We start from the raw sequence: 26,856 nt of genomic DNA on the forward strand, positions 1-26,856 counted from the left end.
TTTTGGAACAATGCCGTTCTTCCTCCTTAAGTCTTTAGTAAAATTTAAGAAGTGTAGAAAGTGCTATATATGTGTTGACCATAACTACAAATACTAATATTATTTTGGTTCCCATTTTTTCAATCTCGATATTTAGAAACCTTAATTTTGTCTTCCTGGAGATCTGGAGCCCTACTTTAAGATTCAGTTGTGTGATTCTATGCTCCATTCTCTCTGCTTGCTTGCTTAATAAATATGTATATTTGACTGTATTTGGAGGCCTTGACAGTCAAAACTAATGATCCAGTCTCCTCTTTGTTCTAGTAAACTAGCTCATTGTTAGTTTCTTTTATTTTAAATTTCTTCTCTCAATTAAAAAAATTTTCTGTTTTAACTTTCCAGGTTTCCATGTCTTTACTCCTGGCTCTCAGTATCTGGGGAAGTTAGAAGACAGTCTGTACGTCAGTAAAAACAGCATGGCTACTCTCATGCTTTTTAAGACTGAAATGGCACTCTTTGGAATAGTTGTAAAGAACCTTATTTTTACATTTCATTTACCAGTGAGTGTTTTGTTTTCACCAACAGAGGCAGTTGGTAATTGCTGTCACCATTAATCTCTAGCTAGATGTTTGCTAAGAGCATTGAGTACAGAACTAGTATGTAAGCTTACGACTACAAATAAAGTCATCAGGTAAAGTCTAACAAAGGGGAAAGGGAGGGCAGAGAAACACTTCCTGAGAAAAGGCAGCATTACACTTCTATGAGGCTGTTCTCATATACACAGAAAGAAGGAAGGAAAATCATAATCACTAGTAGAAACAGGCCCTTGGTAAGGTGATTTACAAATGTTTCTAATTTTTTTCCTCAGAGGAAAGCTGTGAAGTAGATATTTCCTAGATGACAAAAAGGAAACTTAGGGAAATGATACATCTTGTTTACATTCACATGAGTTTAATGGCTGAGGCAGTAACTGAACACAAATTAGCTGGACTCTGAAGCCCTCGTATACCAGGCATATTTTTTTCCAATGTTTCTTCTCTTTTAGCTATACCATATTGCTTTGAATAAAGGAAATGTACTGGGAGTAATGGAAGTTTGTCCAAGTAAACTAGCATTTCCCTTTAACTTACTCAAATACCTGTAGACTGGAAGAGAACTTGAGGCTAGAAACTACAGAAGATACTTTGATTTATAGAAGGACTACTAAGGTGATCATGTCCATTTTTGTAAATGTGACATTTGAGGCCAAAATGTTGGGATTAGAGACAAGAACAATAATGGATTAGTGAGAAAGGTACCAATGTTTTTTCTCTGGTATTTATTTCTTTAAATAGCTCCTGAACTCCACACAATTTAAAAGATATGATTTATTGATGTCGTTTAAGTTGCATTTTTTGGGGGTAGAATTTTATTTTTAGTATTAGAAGAAAATGCATAGTTATGTCTATGAGGGGCTTTAAGCAGAAAATTGGCACTTCGAGATTTGATCATTTGACCAATGGCCTCAGGTATTTATTAGGGACATACCTAAGTTACAGTTTCAATTTTTAAAGGTAAAAATGTATATGTGAAGTTAATGTTCCAATTTCTATTGATGTGTAACAAAGCATCCCCAAATTTATTACGCTCACAGATTCTGTGGGTCAGGAATTTGGGCAGAGTCCAGAGGGCTGGCTTGTCTCCATTTCACACTGTGTTTGAGCCGGGAAGAGTAGATAGCTGGGGAAACCATCTGGGGGTGTTTCTGCTCACATGTCCACTATTTATACAGTTGGTTGGCTGGGATACCAACTGGGGCTGTTGAGCACCTACATGCAGTCTTCCCAATATGGCTTGGGCTTCCTTACAGCATGGTGGCCTCAGGGTAGTCAGACTTCGTACATAGTGACTCAAGACTTCAGGCTCAAGTGTTCTGTTAACCGAGATAGAAACTGCATCATGTCTTATGACCCAGTCCTAGAAGTCACCAAGCATTACTTTTGCCCTTAAAGCACTGGCAGGATCACCCAAATTCAAGGGGTGGAGGCATAGATTCCACCTTTCAGTTGGAAAAATGTCAGGATTATTCTGTAGAAGGGTATGTGAGATGGGAGATAATGCGGGTGGGTATTTTTGGAAAAAACCATTTGTCAAACAGAATATTAGGCCTTGCAATGCAGGTTATCTGTCATATACAGGGCAGGAAATGGCTGTATTCATGCCACCTGTTATTTCTTTCTATTTATAGCCTAACAATAGATTTGTGTCCATAGTTCTCAGTTTTTGCTTTTCCTCAGTTTCGTGTTCCTGTACCCTTCTTTAAAGAGTCAAGGTATCCTATCTAATAATCTCTAAATCTAATAACCTCTTATTAAAGGTTCACTTTTGTTTGGTCCCAGTTCAGTGTTAGTCTGTGTGAGGAATGGTGCCTTTGCTCCATACAGTCATTTAAGGATCCGGGTTTATTCCATCTAATGACACCATCACCCACTAAAGCCTCAGAATCCTCTACTGTACCCTCTGAAACTGGATAAGGCACACCCTCTCTTAAGTGCCTGTCCTTGGTTATACACATCACCTCTGCTCATGTTGTGTTGATGACAGTAGTCATTTGGTTCCTCCTGCGTTCAAAGGGACTGGGAAATGTAGTCTGGGGTGTCCCCAGGGAGACGGGTGGGGGTGCGACTATTAGCTGTGTTTTACTACATCTGCCATCTCCTATTCTCTCTCCTCCAGGCTGCTCAGGAACCTGGAGCCTAAGCATTGCCCGAAAAGTCAAGGATAGAATGAAACGAATTGACCGAGCAATTATTAGCTTCTTTTAAAGTTTATCAGTTTGAAAAATAGTATAGGAATTTAGACCTGAGCTAGACCTTAAAGATTATTTAGTTCAATCATTTCGGACTATTTTTGGAAGTGGATCTGTTCTATTCAAATGAAATCTCATGAGGGAACTCTGAAGTATACAGCAGGTGAGAGTGATGCTTCTCTGGTGCCCCATCCTTTCCCTCTGCCATGGACTCTAAGGCCCTTGCAGGGATTCCCAGGGCACTGTGGATCAGATCTAGTCTCTTCGTTTAGCAGACAGGAGAAACTGAGGTACAGAGAGGTAGGGCCACATTTGCTAAAGATTTCATAGTTTGTAGCAGGTTTAAGGTTGAAATCAAGTCTCAGTAAGTACATACTGCTACGTATGTACTTAAAAATTGTGCTGTTGCCCTTTTTCCAGTACACATAGGCCTTAAGGCCCCTGACCTGAGGCAGGTTACAGGACACCCACTTGGTGGTTTTGGTGCCTTTTCTTTATTATTTCAGCAGTGGACAATCACACGATTCTGGAGGGTCTGCCTAGTACTTAGGGCTTTAGGTTTAACGAAATTTAAGTATGTAAATAAGGGTGGGAAAGAGCACATTCACAGCATTTTGTGTGAAATCTCTGGTGATGTTAGATGGTGAGGTCAGTGTAACTGTTAGGACGAACTCATAATTGTGCACAGCCCAATTTATTCCTGTGTTGTGTTTAAGTGGGGAAACTGATTTATTTTATCATACCCAGAGCATGGGGACCAACATGGGGAAGGATCTGAAAAAAAGGAGTAAGGCAAAATCCTTGTCTAGGAGGGCCTCACAGTCTAGGTGGGGAACAGAAATATAAAGGGAGATGTTGGGGAAGGTTGACCTGAAAAAGAGAACTTAGTAATGAATATCATTGCTGTGTTCAAATAACTGCTAGATAAACGAGCAGGCTTTTCTGAGAGCAAGGCAGTTCATGGGAATAGCACACGTGGATGAGGTCCAGGGCTAAGGGGAAAAATGGTGCTCACACAGTCAGCCAATGTTTTTATCACTCATCCAGCTGCCTCCACCTCCACATCCTGAGAGGGCACTTGAGGCCTGGAGAGAGGACTGGACAGGGCAGAGGGCTCACTAGACACTTGCTCACAATCACCTCCAGTGCCTTTTCTCTCCCTGACAGTGACACAAGGTTCTTACCCACTTGCTGATAGCCTCAAGCTTCTGCCTTCCTCACCACGACCAGATGGCCAGGAAGCAAAGCAACACCTGGTGTACTCAACTGCAGTGCTTCTTAAACTTTAATGTGCACATGAATCATGTGGGGGTCTTATTAAAACACACATTCTGATTCCAGTGGATCTTGGTAGGGGCCCCAGAATCTGAATTTCAGCTGGTGCTGCTCTTGCTGCTGGTGGTGGTTGTCCATGGACCCTACTTTCAATAATAATTCTCTACTACAAATCCTGAGTCTTCCTTCCAGGCAACAGCCAAAAGCCATCAGGCCAAATGACCTCCTCCTCCAAGTTGCTCTCAGGACTCAGTCTCACATTTCTATTAGCAAAGGGTTACTGCTTGGAAATACTGCCTTATTCCCCTCCTAGCGCTCATGAGACAATTTTATTTGGATATAAGCCGTCAGTGTCCTTGTCATGCCTAGGGCCAATTCAGCAGTTATCTACATTTTTTAAAAATTACCTTGACTTTCATCCAATTTATTTGAGATACAGCACTTTTTTGAATATGTGTATGATATTGTCAGACACTTTAAGACACCATTTACTTAACAATAGGGCAAATTTCTTTTCTCATAGCTATATATTTGTCATTACCCCAAGGTGAGCGCTTATTGCAATGCTTCGTAAAGTGAACTTTAAAAGATCTGTTTGTAATACATCGAGCACTTGCTCAATGAGGCCATAACCTCAAGAATAATGATTAAATCTGATTAGATGTATCTACTTTTATGATTCCATCAGGTGATCTCTCTGAGCATTTCTAATTGTCATTTATTGAAGCCCTTTCAAGGTCATGTTCTTTCCTCTAGCAGTAGCTTGTTGGTCAAAATAATTGAGAGGCTTCTCATGATGTGATAATTTTGTTAAGGTCTCAAATATAAAATACTGCTTTTCTATACAAGAGCTGTGTGGTCTTGGACAAGGCACTTAATATTTCTGATCCTAAGTGGACTAATCTTTAATGTAGGGATAAAATGCCTACCTTGAAGAAATTAAATGAGGTGATGTTTATGAAAGCAACTTGGCCCATTCCTGACACATGGCAGTCACTCATGAAATGACAGCTCAAAGAATCTTTATTACCTACATTTAAACAAGAACTGATATTTCAATCCTTTTTTAGTCCTTCACTAATCTCTGAGGTCTTGACCTTTAAGTTCTCTGATTGTTTGGTTTTTCTAATGTTCTAGCTGCTTACAAGAAATTCGGAGATTCCCTTAAAATGAATGTCTTCTATGTTAAGGGATTTCTTCTTTTGCAGTCTTATAAATATGTGTTATATTTATTATCACTAATAACTATGTATTCTGGGCTCAGAAACTGGCTGCGATAGTATAAGTAACCTCTTCAGTTTATGACCTTGGACCTGATTCTTTGCCTTTTGCAAATAGCGTATGTCAGAGACTGGTCTTGACTCTGCTTCCCCTTGTACTGCTCTCTTGGGAAGGTCCCTGTAAAAGATGAGCCAGAAATATACAGTTTTCGCTGACATAAGATTTGGGAGGCATGCATAATAGAGGCTGAGTTTCATGATATATTCATTTTGGTTCTCATAGAAGATGCATTTTGTGTTTTAGATTAAATACGACCTAGCTAGTGGGGGTAAGGCCAACTCAGCGGATTAGAGGAGAAGCAGTAGGTCCTTCCAAATCTATGGACTGAACCTGCTTACTTGTCTAGGTGAGTGGTTTCTAAGTTATCCTTATGAATGAGTTGCTGGGAGATAGTGCCAGTTGAGGCCATCTTTACTGATTTGTTATTGTGCCTCTGAGATGGGCAACAAACTGGTAGAAAATACATAGGCCTGTTAAACTGAGACTCAAGTTAAATCCTGACTTGGGTATGTTATTTAATTCTAGAATCTGTTTTTAATATTTAAAGAGGTATCAGTCTTGCGCATTTTCATGAGTGATGGTATATATTAAATGCTTCCTGCAAGGCCTGGCAGTGAGATTAGGCTTACTGTTGGTGACAGTGATGATGACACGTTTCAGAAGAGAGGCATAGGACGCTAGATAGGGCTGCCCCCCCCCCCCATGAAGGTATCAGCCTGGCGTGTGTCTGAGGGGTGTCACAAAGTTGCCTGCTGCATTTTACGACTGAAGTGCAAACTGCAGTGGTGGTGCTACGAGTTTTTCATGGATCTGGAAAACATGGTAGCAGTCTGGGAAAAGAACGTAACTTAACTGCATGTTTTATTTCATGATAACTTGAAATACTAGTCCATATGTGAGAAACTTCAACCTTTTCTTCCCTACTCATTATCTGGGAATATTTGTCCACTTACAGCTTTTTATGCAGGGGGAAGAAAAAACAAACAAAAAAACCTTACTCATCTCTTCACTCTCTCTGACAATTTATTTCAATTTGTGGTATCCGACATGACTTCTATTTTTCTTTAATTCTTGAAAAAGAAGTAAAAATGGCAGTAATAAAAACATCAATAAATCCATTCCATGTGAATGGCCTTTTTTAGACAATAGAAAGGGTTCTGAACTGCACTTGTGAGCAGTTAAGAGACACTACATCAAGCTTTGCTAATTAGTCCACGGCCCGTCACCTCACAGTGGATCAATCGGTCTCCATTTCAGAGGCTCAAGGTGTTGCCATGAGGGCTCTCAGGTGAATTGGGTTCCATTGATTTCGGGTACAATTGATTTTGAGTCATAGCTCTTTGTGTCATGTTTAGCTAATTTTAGATTTTGAGAAACCTGGCGGTAAGCTGTCAGGACTGATGATGGCTGTGATGTCCAGAAGGAAAATAAGACAAGCTTTTGTTGCTTTCTATACAGCTATTTTGAACTGGAGAGCAGCGGTCTGAGGGACGAGATTCGGTATCATTACATACACAATGGGAAGCCCAGGACGGAGGCCCTTCCGTATCGGATGGCAGATGGACAGTGGCACAAGGTCGCGCTGTCACTTAGCGCTTCTCATCTCCTCCTCCACGTTGACTGCAACAGGTATGTCTTTGCCTTTGATCTTTTGTGATCTGTCCTTGAAACTGGGCAATGAGAAGGGGGAAAAAGTCAAATCCCTCTAAGCCTTGCTGGGACACAAAAACCAACGGACCCTAATTGTAATTTAACTTACCAAATGGGCCATTAGTCATGCCGAAATGACCAGCTGTAATATGCTAAGAAAACAGTTCATTAAGATGAGCCAGTATCCTGTGATTAGGAACAAATGTAAAAAAGGTTGATTACAGATTGGGGAATAGTAAATGTACCTTGGTGTACCCCAGGCACCATCTGAAATTCCATGGCACTGCGATCACAGTTAACTGTGATCCATTGTTGTTGAGTTCGTTCCACTTGGAAGCAAATAAGCCAGTCTACCTTAGAATGAATCTGAGAAGCCTGTGCTACTGAAGCGGCTAATTCTATTTCACTTCATCAAGCACAGCTTAGCTTAAATATCTTTTCCAAATGGAAGCTTTTAAAGAGGCTGCTTGAACCTTTGGAAATGATACCATCCTTTTTCTGCAGAGGAATGAGCCTTCCAGCTTGTTAGAGATGGCAGGACTATTTGTGAGGTCTAAGGGGTTTCACAGGAGGTTGCAGGTTGGGCTGTGAAGGATATATTGTCTGCCATGTCTGTAATTGGAGTCTGGTTTACTGCCAGCTGAATAAAGAAGACTATTGGTCTCTATTGGATCATTTGCGACTGGACAGCTGGATAATAGTGGTCAAGGGGCATGCTTTGATCTCTCTAGAACCCACTGAAAATCCTTATGGATAGTGATCTGAGTCTGATTACAGCGAAATTTTTGCAGTGCAAGGAGTGCCCATGAATTGTTCGATCTCATTAATGATGCCATCAAAGTTCAAATGACCGTTCAGCCCCCAGGACTTGCTCCCTTGGGCCCAGGATAAAGAACAGACATGTTGGGGACAGCCTCCCTTCCAGAACCTAGCAGCAGGAGGGACAATTTAAAGTCAGTCAGCTCTAGACAACGTTTCTGATGAGGAGAGATTTAATCTTCCCACCTCAGCTCTGTAGTCTCTTTCAGAAGAGGACCTGGAAGGGCAGAGAACATAAATTAGTGTCAGTCTTAAGGGAAGTTCTGCCACGTTGACATGAGTCTTGGTCCGTTTTGATGTCATCTCTGTAAGGTACTTTCTGAAGAATTGTCCAGATATAGTCTGTGTGCATGGATAAAGTTTCCATAGAAACCTCTGGCTTTTTACCCTGCAGTCCTGAGCTTGGCAGCTTGAATAAAACCAGTCAAACTGCTATCCCCATTTCCACCTTTTAAGAGCTCATTGTCTCTCTCAGTTCCCTGGAACTAATAGCATTCTTGTTCCAACCCCCAACCCACCCACTAGCCATATTCTGCCCAAATGGGAGAGCAGAGGCAGGGCCATGCATGTCCTCTTATGCCATAGGCCAGAAAGAGGTCTCAAAGCCCTAGTTCAGTAATTCCCAAATGAGAAGTCCTGGACACTGCTGTTTTCTTGCTATGCAATTTTTGACTTTCTTCCAAAAGTTTTATCTCCCTGCCCACTCTCCCCCCACCCCAATATTCTCTCTGAAAAAAAGGAGAGAGGATATGTCTCTGATAATCTAAGGTCTCATGCCTTCATACATTCTCTGGTCCCTATGAGATATTCTCTTCCTCTGTCTTCAGCCACTTGTGAGCTGTGTGAATTTGGGTAATTTCTTTGCATCTGTTTTTAAATTTGTAAACTTGGAATAATAATACAAATACATATTCATAGATGAGAATGTTAAATGAGATAATCCTTGTAAAGGGTTTAAGTGGTGCTTGGTCTTTGGTCTTCAATACATGGTTGTTATTTATTCTGCCCATCTGTGGGTGCCTCCTTGTCTCTAAATTTTAATTCACAGCATCTTTCTTGGCTACTTCGACCTCTCTACCTGGAAAGTGGAGGAGAGGATGGGAGAGCTGGAGTACACAATAGTGTTTAAGGCAGCCCCATTTATAAAGAATGGGGATTCTAAATATTCCTTCCCTTCTCTTGAAATTTTTCATACATTGGTTCATGGCATAACATGTTGTCCTTTGCATAAGATCTTGGAGGGAAAAATAAAGTTGTTGCTAATTGATGATTTCTGGACTCAAACACAAATGAGTTTTTTAGATAGGTCAGGGGAAGGAAAGACCTGAAATGACTGGGTCATACGAGAGGTCAATTTTGATGTTGGTGTAGGAAAAGTCTAGAAACATATTCCAAACCTGACTACACATAAGAATTACTAGGGAACTTATAAGAAAAAATATGGATAACCAGGTCACATTGCTGACCTACTGGATCAGATACTGAGAGTTGGAACTTGAGAAGCTATGTTTTTGGTAAGGTCTCTATATAGTTCTTAAGCCAGCAGTCTAGACTTTGTACATGGACTGGCATTTCAGAAATCACCGTTTAAGATAGAGGTAGAGGAAGCTGGAGGAGAGGCTGGGTTATAACAAATAAATGGGCAACTCTGGAAAACTAAGTACCAGAAGCAGAGCCCCAGGAAGGAAGAGGAAAAGATTAAGGAGAGGGTAGTGTCTAGTGCCCAAAACAAACTTCTTTACAAATTTCTTCCTAGCCAGCAAGCACTGGCTGATTTTAGAGTGGTGGAAGCTCTGGTCTGCTTATCAAGATACTAGTCTAATACTTCTTATCTCTGTGAGGTCACCCTCCCAGAGAGTGAATTTCACAAAAGCTGATGTTTTTACTCTGTAAGCTATGCATTCATACCATTCTGAGATTTTTACTTTTTTGACTTCTTTTACCCTTGGAGTTGTACTATCTTATTTTTCTCAACCTGTCACCCTCTAGAGTTCTGCCAGTTAGATAATAGAAGGTTATGTGATAGATAACATTTATTGAGTGTTGACTGTGCTAGGCACTGTGCTAATTAAGCGTTTTACATAGGTTAATTCATCTTACACTCATGCTGTTATTTTTCTTGTTTTAAAATTATGGGACTGAAGTTATATTATATATCTGCAGTCCTACTGCTAATAAGTTGCTGTGCTAGGATTTGGACCCACATATGAATCATGAGTGTCTTTTCTAGCTATGAGGCTATTCAGCTCAACCGTGGCGACCATTGGCCCTGGACTTGGAACATGAGGGAAGCAAGAGCCTGGTGTGGTGTGAGCAGTTTTCCCCTTTCTAGTATTTTCCTTGCACGTGTCTTATAATCTTTGGAGTGCATTGGCTTGGAGGAAGGGATTTATATGTATTGGGCATCTACTATAGGCCAGAAAATATGCTAGGCACAATATTCCTTAGGATAGCCACATAGGGACAATTTTATTAGACCCATTGTACAGATTTGGAATTAGAAAGGCTCAAGGAAGATAAGTAACTCAGTTTCAGTCACATAATATCATAAGCATAGAGCCAAAACTTTGAGCTGGGATCTAACTCTGAAACCTTAGTCTTCTTTCTCCTCCACAGCACCTGTATGATTGATGTGCTTCTAGGACAAAGTCACAACCATACCTGGGAGTCTTCCTAGGGGAGAGAGGCTACTAAAGGTTCAGGGACCATAAAACATTTGAAAACAGGAATTAAAGATTTCCCAGGCTATTCTACTGTAGTGTGGCAGGATTTTCTATGGTTTTTTTTTTTTTTTTTTTTTTTTAGGTTAGAATTGAGAAACAGCATTTTCAGACATAATTACACAAATTGTCACAGGAAAAGCGACTGCTATTTTAGTCAGTAGTTTAACACTTTCTGCTTGCCACTGAGATTTACACCTTTCTTCCTGCTTCAGCTGTTTGGCTGGGCATAGTTAGATGCTACCAAAGTGTGGGTAGCAGATTACCTCAAGCCAGAAACATAAAGGAATCATTCAGGTGGGTGACTGGACTGATTATCTACATTGCCTTGGGTTTTTCTCTAGCTGCCTTTATATTAACAGTTGCTGACAAAGCCTAGAATGAGGCCTGAACTCACCTTACTCAGATTTTCCTGCTCCATTTTCAGCTCAGCCTGCAGCCTGTTCCCATTACTCAAAGCCCAGAATCCACTGACGTGCGGGATTCAGTACATAGTGTTCTTTCTCAACACAAAAGGGATTTTCTTTCCTTCTCTTTATTTGGTAACTTTTAATTGCCTATCAACCCATCAGATTAATGTACTGGACACACTATCTCTGCCAGGCTGTAGAAGATGCAAAGAAATAAGAGTCCTTACCACCATGAAGTGCACGTCTTATTCATCCAGTCATTTTTAAAATTCTGAAACCAGCAGGGGCCCCTATAGTGATAGGCCCTCGTCCTAGAATGTCAAGAAAAGCATGGACTCAGACTGAGCTCTGTGAGCAGGCTGATTTGACAACTCATAATTGCAGCTGAGCAATTGAAAGAACTACAAATAGTCACTCCCAGCATCTTTCTTCAAATGACAGTGGGCCTGAGCTTCTCAACAGCTAAGGGACAGACTCAAAAGTCTCCACTCTAAGCCAACCTCTTGTCTTTCGCTGAAAAAAAAAAATGATCTCTTACACAGTTTCATTGCAACAAAGCTCTCTTGCCTCATTTGTTCAGACTTGTATGAACATGCACAACACCACACACATACACACACACACTCTTCTGCAACTCAGCAGTCACTCTGACAGGCAGTTAACTCAATGATTATAGTCTAGAAATAAATGTACTTAGATTTTTCTTTTAACACATGCTATTCATGTACTGCAGAATACATTCAGTCTTTGCATACAACTGATCTTGAAGAGCATGCAGAATCTGAAGAATAAACTTACTATAAATCACTGAACATGTCAGTAATTCAGGGGTTCTGTCTAATATTTCAGACTAACTTCAGGATGTGAGCATCTGTTTATGTCTCTAGGTTTTCATAATGAAATATGGTGATACGGCATCTTCCTTATGAAATTGCTCCTCAAATATTTACAAACATCATCATATTAAACCTCGCATTCCTCAAGGTAGTTAAACTACATGTATAATGTACTGTATTGATTTTATACAAACATTTTTGCTTACAGTCAGAAGAGGGAAATTAAGAGATGATTATCAAAGGCTACAACTTCCAAGAGAGCCAGACCAAGATTCTCAGTTTCCTGCTTCCCTGATTGACATATTATTCGCTTTATAAACAGGAACACATGCACAAAACTCATCGAAATTAAAATGAAATTGAGAAGCCAGCATATGCTTCATGTCTAACCCAGCAGCTCCAGACCCTCTGTCTAGGAAGAAACGACAAGTGAGTTAGGAAGGTAGAACATACCCATGTGTAAATTTAAGCAACAATACAGGGCGACAGTGCAAGAGATAGTGAGAAAGCAATACATGATGGATTGCTGGATTCTTGGGAGAGACAGTCAGGTCTGGGAGATCACAGGAGGGAGAGCTAGGGATGTGGAGTAGCCTCTTTATTTCTTACCATCCCAGGTAAACACTCATAACAATTTCTGCGGCTTTACAGTTTTGCCACTGTGTGATTTGATTCCGTGCCAGTCAGAATTGAGCTGGGAATGATGTTCATCTTGTAAGCATTACAAAGCCAGTTATAGTGCCAGTGAGAGAAGCGTGTGTGGGGGTGAGGGGCATCAAATTTGTAGTGAAGAAGAGTCTGCAGGGAGAGACAGAGAAGGAAGCCTGAGAGGGGGAAAGGGAAGGAATGGCTGTTCTCCATGTGACCAGGCAGACGAGCTCTGTGTTAGACTGAACCGAATGCTGGACCTTTGTCTTGGTTTTGCCATTTATAAAATGTGATTTGTATACAGTGATGCCAAAGTGTGAAATCAGGGAACCTATGTCTTAGATTCTTTGAACTCCCTTCGTCCCTCCCTTCCTGTGCCAAGAGTTGTGCTTGAATCTGTAAAACGGGAGTAATAGTAACTCTTTTACCATATGGTGGTCTCGAAGTTATTCTGACTGCCAGATCCTGGGCAAGGTTCTCTAATAGTTTATTCCATAGTGAGGTACAGTGGTGCAGTTTTTATGCCAACAGAATCTCTTTAAAAAATATGTAACTGAACCCGAGTAGAGGAGGAAATACTCCACAAATGCGATAAAATCTTTTGTTGATCCTGGTAGGGCCTTGAGAATGTGGTGTGGTCTCTTTCCCTTGGCATTCTTTTGCGAGAGGAAGTTCAGAAATTTAATTCCGTCCCTACAACTCATGCGCCAAAAAGATCACAGCTTTTATGGGGGGTGTAAAGTTAGGAGAAGTTTTGCTGAATGAGGAAATTAATTTTGTTATAACTCCCTTGGTTGCTTAAACAAAATACATACTACTTGGTTTTCTACTTTAAATATCTGGCTTTTTTTGCACAAAAATGTTCTAGACTGAAAATTTAAGCTGATAGAAATTGTTAATTTTGTATGTCCCTGGAAAAGTCATTTACTATCTCTGGGCCTTAGTTCCCTGAGTGCAATACAATAAGGGATTCGGACTAGGTGAATTCTATGTCTCCTTCCAACTCTGGCCTTTTGGGCTTCTCTGATTCTATCTCATTACAGCGCTTAAGTAGGGCATGCTTTTTTTTTTTTTTTTCCTCCAGAACCCTGGAGAGCAACTCAGCTTGTCATCTTCACAGGGCCACTTCTATAGTAGACCAGCAGGGGGTTCACAGTCATCCGAATTGAAATGTGGGTAGACAGTGCAATATGCTGCTGGTGAGCAAAGAGCACTCACCATAGGTGGCCATTTCTTTTTTTCTCACTTGCCTCTCTCCCTGATGGAGTAGATGCCAATATGCCTTTTTGGATGCTAAGAATAGTTGGTGTCTTGTTCTCTCTGCTTTGTGCTCTTCTATTGTGTTCTCTGCCCCAGACATATGACATTGGACAGCCTATGGAGGTGGTAAAGGGGGTGAGCAGGTTGCCCTGGACATAGGGACCTGGTAGTTTGGTGACCTACAAGATAGAGCAGTGTACTGTAGCTAGCAGATGATGGGTATTTGTGCTGTTGCAAAACATAACACGTTCTCTGAAGGGGAAAAAAAGACTCTTGCTGTCAAACCGTAGAGATTTAAATAATGGAAGAGATTCAATCTAAAGATCTTAGTTGCTGATGTAACGATACATTCAAAGTTGTGGATTTTTTTGGCAGAGAGTGGCTGCTTAGTTGTTAAGGCAGCTAGACATTGTAGTGTTGAATGTCTCATTCTACTGAGGAACCCGCCCCTCCGCCCCCACCTTCTACTCATGCTGTGCACCCTGTGGCTTAGTCATTCCAATCTCATTAGGTGGGTTTCAAGTTTAACTTTGGCCTGGCTTCTAATGATATCGGTAGCAGAGCTATTTCTAATTTTGTCTTTTCAAGAACCTTTATCTTTTTCTCTTGTTCCCTGGTGGGTTTAAATATGCCTTTGGTTAACGTGGCCTCAATGGCAGGAAGAGGTAGGAGGTGAAAGGATTAATTGAAGTGAATGATGAGCGAGTGGCCTGCATTTCACCCCCATCAGCCTGTACTCCCAGGCTTTCAAAGTTGCAAATGGAAAGGACTAAAAAGAAATACAATAAAATTTTTTCTTTATTTGGGAGTTTGTTGGCTACCTGAGGCCATGAATAAATTAACAAGGAGGCACCTTATTGTGTATATGGGGCCCAAGATATATTAGAATAGGGAGGAAAATAAAACTTCGTTTCCAACTTTTAGTAATTTCATCTGTGTGCCTTAAGGCACATTTCGAGTTGTATTGGATAGACATGTGTCTATACAGGGTGGATGGAAGAAGAGGAATCAGGTGCAAAAGAAATATTTTCTTGTAGGAAAAATATCAATGTTTGCAATTTTATTGCCACACTTTAACTCTGTCCTTTTTCATGGATGTGCATGGTTATTTTTTTTTTTTTAAAGGAAAACAAGGAGAGAAATTGCAGTCAGAGTGGAACAAGACATGTTATGGAACCCTGTTTTTTAAAAAGTGTGTGTGTGTGTGTGTGTGTGTGTGTGTGTGTATATAGTCGTTGTTCCTTTTATGCCTCATTAGAAAAGAGCATTGGGGAATAAAAAATATATGAGCCATGAGGACTTTTTAATTGGGAAAAAAAGAGGAATTCCAAATATGAATTAGTTTTTTAGTTAGACCAAGGGTACTGACATTGTTGAAAAGAACTGATTTTCTGCACTACCATAAAGAAATTCATCTATTTCTCTGGAAACTTTAATTAAATTAATGTTATAAATAATAGCAGTCGGAGCAGTCGGGTGCAGGGAAACAGATTTATAGCTATGTCTGTTCTCCTGCGCTTTTCTTACGGGCTGTGGTAAGAGCGGGGTGTGAGGCTCGGCAGAAGACAGTTTCTGTGACTCTTTCCCCTGCTCTAAACCCTAATTCACTTGACTTTGTCTCTCAGCTCAACCTCAAGTTCTTGTGAGTGCTTTCCCAGCAGGAGTCCCAGAGCCAGTAAACCAGCTGGTTAATGTGCCTGGGACCTCACCTGCGGTTTTCCTGGGCAATTAGAGTGGAAATAATTTCCCTTCTCAGAGGACCTGTGGATACTGTCTCTAACTCTTTTTCAGGATTGTCATGCTGTATCTCCACTCATTAGAGTCAATTAGTCTGAGGGTATCACTTTCTTGATAGCGAATATCACACATAGGGACTTACAGGCTGGAGTTGGGACCATCAGCTGGGTTCTTTGGGACACTTGAAGTGCTTGTATTACCCAGAATGGAATTTTATTTCCATTGAAGGTAAACAGCCGCAGGCTGTGACTGATCCTAGTGTGTCCTCAGTGCAGGACTTGACTCGCTCAGTCATTCAGTGTACTTTTGCTAATACCTGCTCTCCAGGTCTGATGCTGTCTTTGAAGCACAATCAAGGTAGGAGCTGGGAAATGAATCATATCCAGTCCTTGAATCTTTTAGTACTTCAATCTCAGAGGCCCAGTATGTTGTAAGGGATACTCAGACTTTTTGCTCAGTTGTTACTGAGTTGAGGTTAGTTTTATTGTATTTCTTTAGCGACAATTTATATATTCACTTGATTTTTACAGTCGCCTTCTGAGGTGGATGTTCTTGCATCTTAAGGAGTTGCTGAGAAGAGAAGCGACTCATCCAGGGGTACACACTAAGTCAGTGGCAGACTGGAATCAGAATCTAGAGATCCATCCTTTTTCCTTTTTCAGGGAGCTTATTCTCTACCAGTCCCTCCACCTTCTTTTTCCTTCCTCCTCATCTTCTTCATATTTTTAACACCCCATGCGACAAGACTTCTGACTTCTCACAAAAGAAGTATAAGTTATCCTGTTTATAAACTGAAACAAACAAGGCTAAGTTTAATATATTACTTTCTGACCCAGGGAATGCTGGTCACATCACAGGGCTACTTTTTGGACCAAAATCTTTCTTGTTATAAATTCTAACCATCATTGGTGTTTAGATTCTAGGACACTCATCTGGTATTATTTTAGATTTAAAGACTCTCCTTTATTCCTAGAATCTAGAGAGTTGATAGACAGGTCCATGACCTCAATACCACAGAGATAATTTTGGGTCAGGCCTTCGAATGGCCCATCATCCTCATATGATTTCTATGCTTTGCATGTGCCTCTGTGCTGATGTGTCATGGGCAAGCACCTAACCTTAAATCATGACTGACTGCAAATGAGCCATTTCGCTATTTCTTCCAATATGAAGTATGCATTACACTAGTTTCCAGTGTTACATGGGTGGTTTTATAGCATTCCAATGTAAATTTTGATTTTGACTATTTCAAGGTGGTAAATGCTCTGTATCTTTAAGATGACTTTGTAATCACAAGGTCGCATTAAAAACTGGTGGTGAAATAATAGGTTGGGCAGTGGGGGCATTTGTAGTTATTGCTTCTTTTATTGGTATCTAATTAGATATGTACTAGAGCCTGCAGGAGCTAATAAGAGAGCAAGGCAGTGGAAGTATGTGAGCACATTGAATTTTGAGTAATTTTCATGGACAGCAATTTTTCATGGACATTAAGGTAATGCATAATGACTTCACACTGCAAATCTGATTGTGATATCCTCTTCCCACACCAACACACACATAAGCTCATTTAAAGGCCTCCTGTAAGTTTTAGGCTAAAGATCACGATGCTTAATATAGTTTAAAATTTTTTTTGCATAGTCAGGTCTCTGTTTCTTCAGTTTCCTCTTGTGTTAGTTCTCTCATTCCTCTAATATCAAGATTTTTTTTTTTTTAGTTTTAAAAGTATACCATATTCATTCAAGCCACAGGATCTTTGTATATGCCAGTTCTAGACTATCTAGGTCACTTTTACTTTTTTTTAGGGCAAAATAAAGAAGGCTCTTATGTTTTACACTTTCATTTTAAAATAGAGTTTTTTTGTTGTCGTTGTTGTTTTTTTTATTCAGAGTAGTTTTTGATCATTTGATTGATGTCTGCCTTCCCCATGGTCTGTGTAAGCACCTTGAGAATCCACCATAGTATCATCAATGTATATTATAGAAGCAGTTTGTACGTATCGTGATTACTTGAATGAAGGAATGAATAAATAGAAGAGTTCTGATCTAGGAGTCTCTATTTGTGGCTCCTGGTCTGTGATCCTAGCTTTCTAGATATTTCTATTAGTTAAGTCTCCTTGTTCTTTGCCTCAGTCTCTTCATCTGCACAGAATGGACATTGTTTCAACCCAGTTCACTGATAGGGTTATTATAAAGTTCAAATGAGAACCTGCGTGGGAATGTGTTTTAAATTTCAATGTGCTTTGTTAAATACCAAGCACAAGGAAAGGTGAGGAAATCCTAGCATTTCTGCTTTGAACTTTTGAGGATTATTCTTTTCTTGAGGAAGGCAGTTAATCTATAAAAGGCTTTTGGTGATTTCCTGGCCTGATTCATAGCACAAGGTGAACCGTGCCTCACTCTCACATTGAATTTACATGTGTCCTGTGTCTGAAGGAACTCTGGCAGGCGTGGAGTAGAGGTAATTTACAGAGAGTAGGAACATAAACCCATCATAGAGAGAATTCAGGGCACGTGCCCCCTCTGCTAGAGAGCAGAGTGGAGCACACGTGTTTTGTCTGTCTGGCGTACATATCACCATCATATAATTTAGTGGGTCTGCTTAAAAGTGCATTTGAAGCCCACAGTAAGGGCCTCCCCATTCCATTAAGCCTTTTGGGCAGAGTTTCATGAATGTCCCTTGCTATTTTTGTATAGCCTTATTGTAAAATTCAATGGATATGTATATTTTTTTAATTTTTAAATTATGAAAGGTACTTGCCTGATTCACAAAATTAAAAAAATAAAAATGAAAAGAATGTACAAGAAGTTACAAGGGCAGAAATTCTATGGAACACTGTGAATGTTGGGATAAAAATTATTGCAGTTTAGGTTTTTTTTTAGCTTAATATGATGAAATAACTACAGCTTATTGTATTGCATTCCCCATGTAAGTGACATAATATATAATGAAACTACTGAATAACATAAAAAATGTGAAAGGTACAAGCTGTTTAAAACCTTGCGATACCATCATCCTGCCCTTAATTCCTTTCCATAGATGTGATCATTAACAGTTTTATTTCTCTTCTCTAGGTTTTTTTCTTTGCATGTGCAAACATTTTTAAAAATAATGAGACAGGCTTATATGTATTATTCTTCAATTTGCGTATTCATTTCACAGCATAAAGCCTGAAACACTATTGATGTGCAGCAGGAGTATATTCAGGAGGAATGAGGTTTTGTTTCTTGTAGGATAGTCTGGGCAGCTTTATGCCTTGGCAATGTGTGGAGTGGTATTCACTTGAAGGCCTCTAGGTTTCTGCTTAGGGCTGTAATCCATGCTTCTGGCCTGTCACACACAGCAGTGACGATAGAAACAGGGCAGAGAGCCAAGAGCCCCTGCCCTTGGATCAGCATGTCTTGTCTCAGCTGTGTAGTTAGGTGAGACCATGGTAATTAGCCTGTGCTGAGATGGGAGTTATAAGATTGAAGTGGGAATGTGATGAGGGTCAGATGCTCTGAGCATGGGCAACATGCTAAATCTTATTCTGTGTGGCTAAAGTGGAGCTGGTGCTGTCCAGGGTCAGGCATCACGTGAACACAAGGAGAGAATGTATAGTTCAGTTGTTAAGCACAAGCTTTTGGAGTTGGACAGCCCTGGGTTTCAACGGTGTTTCTGCCACTAACTGTGTGTGACTCTTGACAAGTTACTTAACTTTTCTAAACCTCAGTTGTAAGATATGAATAATAATTTCTCAGACTGTGTCACTGGGCCCCACAGCACACCTACTATAGAAGGCTACTCTACCAAGACCAGGAGACATAGCAGCTCTACCTGATACATAGTAACATACCCAGGGACACAGCCAAAATGAGGAGACAAACATGAATGTGCCAAATGAAAGAACAGAACAAAACTCCAGAAAAAAAAACTAAACAAAATGGAGACAAACAATCTACTAGATGCAGAGCTCAAAACACTAGTTATAAACATAATCAATAAGCTCAGAACTTCAACAAAGAAAAAGGAAAAATAAAGAAATAGAAAACATAAAAAAGAACCAGTCAGAAATGAAGGATACAGTAGAGGGAATCAACAGTAGATTAGACGAAGCAGAAGACTGAATCAGTGATTTGGAAGATAAAATAATAGAAAACGCCTAATCAGAACAGCAAAAAGAAAAAAGAATCCAAAAAAGTAAGGTAGTTTAAGGGCCTCTAAGACAACATCAAGCATACCAAATTCACATCATAATGGGAAGAAGAGAGAACAAGGAATTGAAAGTTTATTTGAAGAAATAAGGACAGTAAACTTTCCTAACCTGGTGAAGGAAATAGACATAGAAGTGCAGAGTCCCAAACAAGGTGAACCCAAGAGGCTTACCCAAGACCCATCATAATTAAAGTACAAAAATGTTAAAGGCAAAGAATCTTAAAAACAGCAAGAGAAAAGCAGTTAGTTATCTACAAGGGAATTCCCATAAGACTGTTAGCTGATTTCTCAACAGAAAGTTTGCATTCCAGAAGGAGTTGGCACGAAGTATTCAAAGTGATGAAAAGCAAGGCCCTACAACCAAGATTAGCTAGCAAAGCTATCATTTAAAATCAAAGAGATAAAGAGCTTCCCAGACAAGAAAAAGCTAAATGAATTCATCACCACCAAACCAATATAACAAGAAGTGTTAAAGGGACTTCTTTAAGAAGAAAAAAAGGACGAAATATGAATAATAAATAGCCAATAACTATATATGTACTGACAGTTATTTTAAATCTAAATGGATTAAATGCTTCAATCAAAAGACCAGATGGCTGAATGAATAAGAAGACTCTTACATATGCTGCCTACAAGAGACTCACTACAGACCAAAAGACACAGACTGAAAGTAAAAGGATGGAAAAAGATAGTTCCCAAAAATGGAAATGAAAAAAAAAAAAAAAAAAACTAGAGTAGCAATGCTTAACAAGACAAAGGCTATAATGAGAGACAAAGAAGGATGTAGTAATTCCACTTCTGAGTATTTATACAAAGAAATCCATAACACTTATTCAAAAAGACATGTACATCTATATATTCATTGCAACATTATTTACAATGGCCAAGATATGGAAGCATACCTTCCATATCAGTAGGTGAATGGATAAAGAAGTGGTAGGTGTATACAATGGACTTAGCTATAAAAAGAAAGAATGAAATCTTGTCATCTGCAATGGCATGGATGGGCTTAGGAGATAGTATGTGAAGTGAAGTAGGTCAGACAGAAAGACAAATACCATATGATTTCACTTACATGTGAAATCTAATGAACAATATAAGCAAACCAACAAAACAAACTCAGAGCTTCAGAGAACATTTTGACGGTTGCCAGATGGAAGGGGGGTTGGGAGGATGGGTGAAAAGGGAAGGGATTAAGAAGTACAATTTGGTAGTTACAGAATAGGCATGGGGCTGTAAAGTATAGCATAGGGAATATAGTCAATAATATTGTAATAACTATATGGTGCCACATGGGTACTAGGCATATTGGGCTAATCACTTCCTAAGTTAATATAAATGTCTAATCACTATGTTGTACACCTGAAACTAATGTAATATTGTATGTCTACTGTAACTGAAAAGGAAAAAAATATTAAAATGTCTCCCTCAAGAGATTACTAGAATTAAATGTGGCAGTGCACATGCATTAGAACAGGACACTCCTGGCTGCAAATAAAGTGGCTTAAACTCTAAGGTTATACAGTGTTCACTTAGACAGGAAGTTCAGATGAGGTATTATTTGTAGATGCTTTTCACTGTCAAAGGGGAAAGGGGGAACCATCTTTCCTTCCATGATGCTGGCACATGGCTCCCTCAACAAAACTGAGGTACTTTTAGCAAAGACGCAGAGGAAATGGCTCTTGGGTAGGCTGTCACTGTCACCACAGCATATGAATAGTTTAGTCCTGTACCTAGTCTTCAATATACACTTCTATGCTGCTGCTGCAGAATGTGGTGGTGATTCTCCTTTCACATGATCAGAGCAGAAGTGAACAAGTGGACAAAGCCAAGGAGATGATACTAGTGTCTGGTTAATTAGGAGTCATTTACATATATGACTATTCCTGCTATCAGGGAATCTTCAAGGCCATGATCAAACAGGAAAGAATATGAGTGGGTCTGAGAGGCTAGCCTGGCTCCCGCCTCCAGAGTTCATCAACATTGTTGGCAGAGGCAGCTCTTGTTAGGTTTCGCTTTGGGAAACCTGGCCTCCGCTTATCTGCCTGTGGCTGGAGCCCTCCCACGGGTCCTTTAAACACAGTTGCCCCTTCCACGTAAAGTATCATGGAGGCCCACCTAAGCCAATGCCTGATTGCAGTTTTTACCCATTCTGCCTTCCTATTTACTCCGCTTTCTCCTCATCCCAGCTCTTGTCTTCTCGGCCCACTGATCTCTGGCTTTTGATGCCAGCTTCTTCATCTGATCGGTTTGGCGGCTTGGATTCCTTTTCAGAGCTTCAGGGCTCCCCAGCCAGCCCTACTCCACGCACCTCCCCACCCCCCACCCCCCACCTCCCACCCCTGTCCCCTTGCTGGACAGCCCTTTCCTGCCCCCAAGGGAGATGCAGACCTTGCCTTTGCTGATTCCCTGATGCTAACTCCTTGCCATACCTTGATCTATTTTTCTGGTATAGTTATACCTAAAGTTTGATTTCCAGCTTGGGGTGGGCATGCTGCTTGCCTCTCCTGGAGTTAGAGCCATAGCAATGGAATTGGCATATGCAGATGGGTTTAAGGCTTTGATTGGAGAAATTCTGAGATCTGGAATCCAGATTTTGGCAGAGAAGAAAATACAATCTTTCCATTATTCGTGAAGCTGTTGAACATATACATTATGTCACTGAGCCTTGCCCTAGAGCTCATCCTTGCTAAGGGCCACATGAGAAAGGTGATCTGATATTTGCAAGGTGAGCAGTCACCAGTTTTAACCAAAATGTCACTTCAGTAGTGAGTATGCTTAGGTTTTGGCTTTAGTCTTCCCTTCACGGGGAGACAGTGGATGGTGGAAAAAGCCTTGTAGTCTGTGCTGGGTATCTTCCATTTGCTTCTCCGGAAACATTCTCTCCCCTCTCTTCTCCACTCTGCTCTGTGTCCTAGCAGGCTGACCGGCATAGGCTGCATCTCGGGGCTCCTTTGCCATCTCGGTTCTTTTTGAATTTCATCAGTAGGAAGAACAGTCAGGACATCAGAAGGTATCCGTTCCCCTAGCTTCTTCTCTGTGGGGTTACCTTAGGCTGACCGTGCCCCTCAGCTGAAAGGCCCAGCAGGTGGCCTTTTTTGAGTTCACCGCCTTTTCATGCACAGAGAGAAAAGGGCTCCCCAACCCCCTTTTTTATGAACTCTGAAGTAGGGTGCCATCCCTTATAGTTTACTTATTCCATACACATACTTCTGTAAACATTTCCTTTATTCCAGTAGTTCTCTCTTTTCCACAGTGGATACATGGCAAAACCCCTAGTGGATACCTGAAACCGTGACTAGTACTGAACTGTATATATACTGTGTTTCTATACATATAAAGCCTATGATAGATTAATTTACAAATTAGATACAGCGAGAGATTAATGATGATAAAATGAACAATTATAAGAATATATTATAAAAGTTATGTGAATGTGGTCTCTCAAAATTTTATTGTAACCATCTGTTACTTTTGCAGTAAGTGACGTGGTCTCATTCGTTTCAGGGGACTCCTTGCTGAAGTCTTCATACAGGCTCCGTGCTTTCTGGTGCAACAGTCGCTCTCAATCAGAACATGTTTTCTGTTGATGGCTTCCACCCACCAATGTAATGCCTTTTTCGTATTAACGAGGCACTTATGCACTGTGGCTGTAACTTTTGTACTTTAAGGTGTGACAGCAAAACTAGCACAAATTTCTTTTTCCTTCACAATTTCATGGATAGAAGATTCTTATTGTTGATCTTAGCAGCCTCAGCATATAATTTTAAGCAGAGAGCTTTTACCTTTTCACTTAAAGTAAGCACTTTACAGGTTCTCTTTGGCATATCCAAATTGCCAACATCAGTACTCTTGTACTTTGGGGCCATTATTAAGTAAAATAAGGGTTACTTGAACACAGCTAATATGATACTGTGACATCTGATCTGATACCCGAGATTGGCTAAGTGACTAATGGGGCAGGTAATGTGTACAGCCATAGACTTGCTGGACGAAGGGATGGTTCATGTCCTAGGTGGGATGGAGCAGGATGGCATGAGATTTCATCATGCTACTTAGAACAGCACACAATTTAAACCTTATAAATCATTTCTTTATGGAATTTTTCAGACCATGGTTTATTGTGGGCGAAACTGGGAAACCCCTGTAGAATGGGTGCTACTGTATTCTCTTCTCAAATGACCAAGTCTCAGTATCCAGGTTTCTTCCACTGTCTGACAGTAGAGTGTTCTTATCAAAACTTCCATAAGCCAAAATGGCATAAAGGCAAGAGTAGCCCCCGCTTTCTGAAACTTTGTGTTACACCACTTTGCTTTTATGAATTTGCTAACAGGATTTCACTTTCACAAAAAAGCCATTACTGTACAGGTACTAATGTGGGTCTTTCATAAGAGCAAAGCAGTGGAATACAAAATTTCGGAAGGTGGGGGCTACCTAGAATGGTTATTTCCCACTAGGCCTCAGACTGTTACAGGTTCAAAGCCAGAAACCTGGATCACTCTCTGGCTTCACCACTTCCTAGCTATGTCCTTGGGCAAGTATCTTAACCTCTGAGTGCTGGGTTTCTCATCTGTATTAGTGATGTGGCAATAATCCTTGCTTCTGTCCGCCTCACCAGGAAGAAATAAAGAATGTAAAAATTCATGTGAATTGTAATGTACTGTGCACAGGGAGGGGTTATTATCACTGTGATATACCAGGACCTTGAAGTGGGAATTGGGGAAAGCAGAGGCTTTGAGGATGGAGCACGCAGGTCTTCAGAGAGGGCTCTGCATCCTCACCCACTTATCCAACACAATTAATGAGGAGATATCCGACAGGAGGACAGACCCAACAGATTATCCTTCAGAGGTGAGCCTGCAGGACCTCCTCCTTCGTTCACATCAGCCCACAGGTCCAACCCATGTGGAATACAGATGAAATCCCCTCCAATTAGAGCAAATTATTTAGCGATGACATTAGCCTCTGCTAAGGTAGACTCTCCAGTAAGGCCTTTGCTAAATATAATTACGTGGTTGGAAAGAGGAAATTATCAAAATGGTGCTGAGAGGCATAGATGAAAAGGCTGATCCCTTGGCTTTTGTTTTTCGCTATTCAGAGGGTGCAGTATTGGCAAGAGTAAATCCTGTTATTTGTGTTTTTGATAATCCGACACTGGTTTCTACAAAGAAATCACAGTAGTATTTATATTGGAAATTGCTTTGGAAGGCCTTCTGCCTGGGCTTCGAGAGGAGTGTGGCACTGCCTTTAGCTGATCACTCTTTATAATGTCAATCATCTCATTCTCGTTGTCTCTCAAGGACTTTTACTATGTGAAATTCTCTTGGTCATTTGCCTGTTTACAATTTCGTGCTGTGTCTCAGTCTCCCTGACTCATACCCCTCACCTCCAGAAAAGGATGTCAGCAACTTGAACTTGTTTTAATTCTATGTTCCCAGCATCTGGCCAAATGCCCAGCACCAAGTGGATACTTGTTTGGGCATTTGTTAAATTAACAATTAACAAACAAGGGAAGGAATACTATACACAAGTGGCTGTGTTAAGCATGAGGAAAATTCTCTGCCTTTAAGGAGCTGACATCTAATATTCTTTGCACAACTTTGAAGAGATAGGCATACACCTACAATTTCAAGACAAAATGCTCAGGGCCCCAAAAGAAGCAAAGACACAGGTCAACTGTTGAAGAGTTTGAATATGGGAAAATTGACTTCCAGTGGAAGTGAGGAAGGTAGAATGAACAGTGGTTTGTGAATAAGGCTTTAGAGACAGACTGTTGTGTTTATATCTTGATCCTCCATTTACCAATGGTTTCCTATTGCCTAAATTACTTAGCTGCATTTTTCTCATTTGTTAAAAAAAAGATAGTAATCAACCCTACATCACAAGTTTAATCGAAGTATTACATGGAAAACATATATAGATTTGTTTGGTACATAGTAAGCACTCAGAAATATTACTTATTATTATTGCCAGCAGTAATAGTAGTAGTAGTAGTTAGAAAACATTATCAAATAAAATTCAGTGAATCCAAGCTAGTAGATGAAAACACCTGGGTTCCAGCTCTTACTCTGCTACTCTATTTTGTGACCTTCAGCAAGAACTTTTCTTCTCTGGGCACCATGCAAAATGAGGAGTTGGAACTTGATGGTGTCTTGGTGCCCTCAAACTGATTATATGCCTAGATCTTGGCTAGGAGGATACACAGTATTTGTGTATTAGAGAGTATAGTGTTATATGGGAGGATGACGTTCCTTCTGATTTTCATTTTTCCTGCTCATACTATAAGGTTATTAAGAGAAAAGAACCTCACGTATCTTGTGCCCCTTCTACCTCAGCTCACAAACAGCCTTTGGGTATGGAAGAAGCTCTCAAATACCCATTAGTTGTGTGGCTAACTGATTTGGTTGGGTGTTAGGGTTAGAAAGAGTCCCAAGGGGTTTAGAAGAGAGAAAGGAAAAGGTGAAGAATCATTCCATTCTTTAATTTCTAAATCATCATTGAGACATTTCTGTCACTCAGCTATATATGCTTTTGGTAAAGAGAATGAACTGGAGGGTGGAAGATCAGAAAAAGTAGGAACGCAATAAATATTTACCAGGCATCTACTGTGTATTGGGAGTTTACATATAGCATCTCATTTAACCTTTAGAACAGATCTGTGAGATGAGGGGGCAGATGTTTTTAAGGCATCCTTATTTCCATTTTGAACATGAGGAGGTAGGGTCAGGAAGGGTTAACCTAAGTCTAGAATTAGGAGGCAGGTTAGAGGTGGGATTGAAACCTAGGTATATATGACTCCGAAGCCATCGTACTCTTCTCCTCTGTGAAGTGATTATTCTACATCTCTTCTTCTTTCCTAACACCTTCAACTTAGTCCTCTCTATACACTCAGTTGATAAACTTGCTTCCTGCCTCACCCAGGAAATAGAAACAATCAGAAGAGAACCTTAATGGCTCCCCTCACCATCTCCACTAGCCTTTCCGCTTCTGTACCATGGACTCTGCATTTCCTATTGCTGTGTGCATTCCACGTGTTTCTATTTAGGGATCTCCCCCTACCTTGTACAGGATATCGCTTTAACCATTTCCTCTCTCACATCATCAGGTTTTTTTTCCCCCTCAACAGAACTATCTCAAGCAGCATAAATATATTCTCTAAACCCATCATACATAGATAAAAACCTTTCCTCAATCCCATATTCCTCTCCAGCTGATAATCCCAATTTCTTTGTTTCTCTTTCCAGTGAAAACCCCCCAAAGAG

General features: G+C 40.3%; 1 protein-coding gene across 3 annotated transcripts in view; it reads left to right on the forward strand.

Annotated features, from left to right (window-relative positions):
• Positions 1 to 26,856, forward strand: part of NELL1 (neural EGFL like 1) — a 692,265-nt gene that overhangs the window by 91,670 nt on the left and 573,739 nt on the right. For all 3 annotated transcript variants that reach the window (XM_016138479.2, XM_016138478.2, XM_016138480.2), the window contains one exon: positions 6,782 to 6,952. In XM_016138479.2, coding sequence (XP_015993965.2) covers positions 6,782 to 6,952 — 171 coding nt within the window. The remainder of the gene's footprint in view (positions 1 to 6,781; positions 6,953 to 26,856) is intronic.

Source organism: Rousettus aegyptiacus, unplaced genomic scaffold (genome assembly GCF_014176215.1).
Source record: "Rousettus aegyptiacus isolate mRouAeg1 unplaced genomic scaffold, mRouAeg1.p scaffold_m13_p_5, whole genome shotgun sequence".
NCBI classification, from domain to species: domain Eukaryota; kingdom Metazoa; phylum Chordata; class Mammalia; order Chiroptera; family Pteropodidae; genus Rousettus; species Rousettus aegyptiacus.